At 46.8% G+C, this 6,111-nt stretch overlaps 1 protein-coding gene across 1 annotated transcript in view; it reads left to right on the top strand.

The window, feature by feature from the left end:
- Positions 1-2,376: 2,376 nt before the first annotated feature.
- Positions 2,377-6,111, top strand: part of LOC109299349 (cytosolic phospholipase A2 epsilon-like) — a 71,880-nt gene continuing 68,145 nt past the window's right edge. Inside the window, exons 1-2 of the mRNA XM_019519938.1 lie at positions 2,377-2,424; positions 5,321-5,404. Of these exons, the coding sequence (XP_019375483.1) occupies positions 2,377-2,424; positions 5,321-5,404 (132 nt within the window). The remainder of the gene's footprint in view (positions 2,425-5,320; positions 5,405-6,111) is intronic.

The raw sequence follows: 6,111 nt of genomic DNA, 5'->3' as shown, positions 1-6,111 counted from the left end.
GGGGCTCTTTAGCCTGGAAAAGCGCAGGCTCAGGGGTGGTCTGATGGCCACCTATAAGTTTATCAGAGGTGACCACCAGTATCTGGGGTTTGTTCACCAGAGCGCCCCAAGGGATGATGAGGTTGAATGGTTATAAACTACTGCAAGACCATTTCAGGCTGGACATAAGGGAGAATTTCTTTACTGTCCGAACCTCCAAGGTCTGGAAGAGCCTGCCATCAGAGGTGGTTCGAGCACCTACATTGAACACCTTCAAGAGAAATTTGGATGCTTATCTTGCTGGGCTCCTATGACCCCAGCTGACTTCCTGCCCCTCAGGCAGGAGGCTGGATCAATGATATCTTGAGGTCCCTTCCAGCTCTAATGTCTATGAAATCTATTTGTCCCAGGAGCTGTACAAGTGAAGGACGTAGTAATCAATCCCTTTCCTGAAGAGCTCATAATCTGAAGACCTTAATCCTGCAATTCATTTTGAACAGGTGAACTTTTGAATCACACTAGAGAGGTCAGCAAGAAGCTTAAAACATGCAAAATTCAGAAAGCGAGAAACAGCACAGAACTTGGTAGTTAGTCCCTCCTTCCTTCATTATTTTTCTTTTTTCTGCATCTCTCTCTCCATTCTTGCTGGCCTGAAAGTATACACAACCTCAGAATCTCTCAGCTTGCATGTTTTTTAGAGTGTTCCCAGTATCTACAAGGAGTAATCGTTATTGTCTTCTGTAGAACTGCTCACACATTCAAAAAGCCTGAAGTGGAATCAATCTGATCTATACAGATATCTCTAAACTGCATAGATTGGATCAGAAGTGAGCAGAGCTCACATTCACCCTTTGGTGTGGGAAGGCAGGCAGATAGATGCCCGTAGTGGCTGAGGCCAAAAGGCTGGGGGTGCTCCAGCACATCTCCCAGCATGCTGGACATTACCAAAGGGAGGCAAGTGCATCTGTGTGGGGACCATCCCTCATTGGCTGTCAGGCACACACCTCTCCCCGTGGCCTGTCATCTGTCAGGCAGCTCTCAGCTGAAGGCAGCCAGTGGAGGAAGGTATGCTTGCTCCTGCTTGCTGGCTGGCTAGGCACTCCACTGCAGCAGTTGAGTTGCAGCTCCCTGCAAAGAGGCAGGGGGAGGCTAGTGGGCACTTGCAAAGTCCCCTGGGATACCAGCAGACAGCAACTTGCCTTGATTTACGAGCAGACCTGGCACTGATGTTCAGTAAACTGCTGTAACCTAGACTGAGTAGGTTTGATACTACATCAGTCCTGGTCTACCTTAGACTGGGGTATGCCATTTTTAAAGCTGTCTATGTGCCCTGAACTTCTGTTCTATTATAGGTGGTCAGAACTGGTCTATACCCAACACAGAAAGTGTCATGTCTGCAACTGGCCTTAGAGTTCTTCTGGTCCCACATGAGAGTGTTAGCCCGAATTTTTTAAAGTCATAAGTGATTTGGGTGACCAATTTTAGGACATTTTAAAGAGGGTTGATTTTTTCAGACATGGTGACCATCTACATTTTCAGTTAGTGCCCTTTAACTTGTGTCAGGCTGAGCATATAGAGTCACTGTAACTATAGCAAAGTTAGGTCATCATGTTTGTTTCCTATTCCTCTCCCTGGGATATTATGGCTTTATTGTTCTCCTTGAAAGTATCCCCTGAGAGCTGAACTGCTATTTATAGCAGGCAGGCAGGAGTCTGATGCTTTTAAACTGCATCATCTTTTAAGTATGTAATACAGTATATACTGCCTGCACTGTAGTTTCTATTTCTTAATTCTGTCCCTGAATTAAATCAAGTACATGTCTTAACTGCTGATTCACATGCACCATTGTTTGCAATGCACAGTAATAATGATGTGATTTCCTACTCCTGCTGTGCTACATTTGGTTGTCACATGTTGTAGGTATCTGGCTGGATTTCTTCTCTGTAATGGTGACTATGTAGAGTCAAGTGTTGCCTACTTTTTTTGGATACCATATTTATTCAAATAGAAGATGGCCCCTGATTATAAGATGACCCCCAATAATAGATTCTATATATGGAAAATTTATGAATTTGTTATAATTTCTAGGTATAGAATCTAATTATTGGAGGTTTGCTTTGAATGTGTCCTCTTTGCATTGCTATAGCAGGGAAACTCAGTATGGGGGGTCAGATAGCTCTTTGTTCTCTGCTTCACCCCAACTTTTTCCCTTGGTAGCCCCTACTGCATAGGCAGATTAACACATGGGCCCCCCCAGATGCCTGGGTTCCCTTGAGAAATGGTGGGTTGTTTCCTCCTGCAGGTGTGCAGAATTCTAGCCTGCAAGGGGTCCTGCTTGGGGCCACCAGAAGCAAGACATAGAGGGTGCTGTGTGCATGTGCACTGTTTCATGCAAGCATGTGGCCAGGAAAACAGCCAGGCACTGTGGAGAGCAGCTCTCTGAAGGTAAGGAGTTGGGTGGGGGGCAGATTGAGGCCCCCATGGTGAGGGTGGGAGTGGGATAGGGGCTGGGGATGCTGCCCAGCCTGGGCAGTGCATAGGATCTGGGGCCAGGGCAGGGAGCAGGACAGAGCCATGGGTGTGCAGGGGGGAAAGGGGGTTGCCCCCCATGTGCCCCTCTAGCTTTGTGCGCAGGGTGGATGTGGGATGTGGGCTCAGGACTCTCCACTCTGTTACCTTCCCCTTGGGAGTCCCGCACCAGCCATGCACCCCTGCCCACCCAGCAGCAGTAGAGGCAGTGAGCTGTGCCTCCCACTGCCAGGCAGGCAGGAGGCGCGCAGGTGGCATGGGGCTCCCAGGGCAAAGGCAGCAGAGCAGAGAGACCCGAGCTCACAGCAGGCAGGCTGCATCTGCCCTTTCCTTGCTTGGCTCTGCCCCACTCTAGCTGTGCCAGGGGTGAGGGGGATGGGGAGCAGGTAGGAGAGGTGGGCATGTGGCACCCCACCCCCAGCCCAGCCACGTCCACCCAGCTGTCCGCATGGGCCACAGAGACCCACCCCACCCTTGGCAGTGGCAACCCCAGGAACTGTATCATCGAAGCCAAGGCTTTGTTTACCCAGGCCTTAAAAACCTCCAAGGATGAAGAGTCCACAACCTCTCTGGGTAACCTGTTCTAGTACTTCACTACCCTCTGTGTGAGCAAGTTGTTTCTAATATCTAACCTAAACTTCCCTTGCTGTAACTTGAGACCATTGCTCCTTGTTCTGTCTTCTGCCAGCATTGAGAACAGTCCTGCTCCATCCTCTTTCGAACCACCCTTCAAATAGCTGAAGGCTGCTATTACTTTCCTTCTCAGTCTTCTCTAGTCTACATAAACCCAGTTCCCTCAGCCTCTCCTTATAAGTCACGTCCCCCAGTCCCCTAATCGATTCTGTTGCCTTTCCACTGGGCTCTCTCCAATTTGTCCACATCCTGTCTGCAGTGGGGGGGCCTAAACCTGAACACAATACTCCAGATGTGGCCTCACCAGTGCTGAATAGAGGGGAATAATCAGTTCCTTTGACCTGCTGGCAACATACCTACCAATGCAGCCCAGTATGCCATTAGCCTTCTTGGCCACAAGAGCACACTGCTGGCTCATATTCAGCTTACTGTCCACTGTAACCCCCAGGTCCTTTTCTGTAGAGCTGCTGCTTAGTCTGTCAAACCCCAGCCTGTGCCCATGTGTGGGATTGTTCTATCCTAAGTGCAGGACTTTGCACTTGTCCTTAGTGAATCCCCAGAGATTTTTCTGAGTTCAATCTTCCAATTTGTCTGGGTCTCTCTGAATCCTAGCTTTACACTCCAGCATATCTACTACTCCCCCCCAGCTTGGTGAAATGCTACATTTCAGACCTTTTAATGATACAAGCAAACTGCACAAGTATTTTTATTACAGTAAGGCCACTGACAGACAGTTATAGGTGCGATGGGATCATGGTGCCTTGTTCTTTTCAGCTACAATGATGTCCAAGTACAGTTGTCTTCTGCAGCCTGGGCTGGTTTGGTTGATGGACATAGTCCCAGCTGAGGCTGGGATGGTGTTCACCAGTTGGTCCTGGACAGCACTGTGGCAGAGCTTCCATTCTCTGGTGTGGAGTTTTCAGGCACATAACCTGTAGGGAAGGGCCTCTGATTCATAGCTGCATCTTTGACACCTCCTGCCATGGTTCCCATACCGGACAGCACCTTTGAGCGGCAGGCAGTTGAGTCAGGTGAGATTGGAGATCTTACCCCAGTTGGGTTTTGCCTTCAGGTCGCCAGTGTGTACTTGGCTTAAATGGCATCCTGTAGGAACATTTCTAGGCAGATCCTCAGGCATGGGGTCACAGTGATGTGGCAGGCATTAGGGGCTGGGAGCAACGAGACTCCCACTTCTGGGTCCTCCTTGGATCAGGTCAAGGCACAGCAATGCACTTCCTGAGGTGGAGCACGGCATTGTGGGCTTGGCTCCACAGCGAGATAAAGTCCCCACAACCTCTGCTGAGCAGTTCAGTAAGCTGCTCAGGAAGGTGGCCAGGTTTCTGCCAGTGGGCTGCCTGGCAATCTTCCAGTGGGTGCGGGTCTCCCTCAGGGTGCTGGTGGTAGAGCCACTCAGGAAAACTGGATCTTCCTGCACCATTGGACCAAGTCCTTTTCTAACACAGTTAACTACATTGTATAATCCTGTTTATAAATCAGCCAAGTTATATTTCTCTTAAGACAGTTCTCTGAAAACTGAATTAAGAAGTAAACATTGGCCCAGTAGATTTACTCATATAGGAATGAGAAAATGGTAAAGCATTGCTTGTGCTTTTGAAATCAGGAAGAGGTGGGGCATTGAGTCAATTAGTAAAACACCTGCTTAGCCACTTCAGTCATCTCGGAGGCAGTACATAAGTTTCAAGAGCACTCCCAAGGTGTGGCATCCAGTGCTCAGATATCTGTAACCTTCCAGAGGTGTGAGAGTGAGGCAGCCATGGGATCCTCAGCCAATTCACCCTTGGTAAGAATAATATTGTTCCATTGTCCTGAAATGTAGCAAAGCATAGGCATTGAGAGTTTTGCTTTAAATATTGAGAGAGTTTATGAAAAGCAGCTTTGTAAATAAGCAGAACTAGCAAGGAATAATCCTTAACCCCTTACCATTTTTGTACCTCCTGTGTACCCAGAAAGGGTACTGGTAGTTAGAAGAATGCAAGTTAGAAGGTGGCCTGGTGCAAGGGAGAAATAGCTTCATTTTTGGGGGATTAATAAAGTATATATGCAAGTATTGGTTTCAACACAAAGCATTACAAGTTAGAATTATAATGAAAATTGAACGGAAAATTGAATGCATAGTGCCTGGTATGATTATTAGCCATTCTCACTGCTTTCTTTCCAGGTCCTGCACACCCAAGCAAATACTTCTGGAAAGGTGGCGACTAAGTGGGGACATTATGTGATGCCATGTAGCCCTGAATATAAGGTACTAAACAATAGACATAATTTATGAGCTATTGGTGGGAGATGAAGAGTGCTAGGGCTTCCTGGAATCAAACCCTCACCAGCCGTCTCTCTTCTAGGCTTTTGTTTTATTACTATGGGAATGATCATTTTCAGAAGTTAGAGAACAGAAATGTGGATTTTTTGTGGATGGATTGTTTACATTAGCATAACATAATCAATATGGCTCGGAGATTCAGAATAGGAAGAAGGGGATAATCTTGCCAAATTAGGAATTGTGATATCTAGCTTGTAGGTACACATCAAGCTTTTACTGGATCTGTCTCTTGGGGGGAAAAATAAAATGAGAACTTCAGGTACTAAAGGTACCTGATCAATTTTTAAAGTCATTTAACAGTCTGTCAGGTGGTCTCCGGGCATGGGAACTCCATGGACTAAAAACTAATCAGGTTTTTGTGGCCAAGCATTCCTCTTGGCTGGCATTGTCTACTTTTTAAGGTGAAACAATGCTTATGAGAATTATTGAAAATATAGAATAGGCGACATGACTAATTCATGTTACCATCTACCTGGTTGCCAAATTTTGGTTTTGATACAGAAAATAAAAGCTTTAAAATATGAAATTATTTTCTCTCTGGGTGCTCTATGTCCTACCTCACCTCCTACAGAGAAAATATTGGGTGTATTTTTACAGCATGGAAGAAGTATTTTCTTGGATTAAGACCTTAC

The sequence above is a fragment of the Gavialis gangeticus genome, unplaced genomic scaffold (genome assembly GCF_001723915.1).
Source record: "Gavialis gangeticus isolate Ggan-Ray unplaced genomic scaffold, GavGan_comp1, whole genome shotgun sequence".
NCBI classification, from domain to species: Eukaryota; Metazoa; Chordata; order Crocodylia; family Gavialidae; genus Gavialis; species Gavialis gangeticus.
The sequence above is the reverse complement of the archived record's forward strand: the minus strand, read 5'-3'. Positions and strand labels throughout refer to the sequence as shown.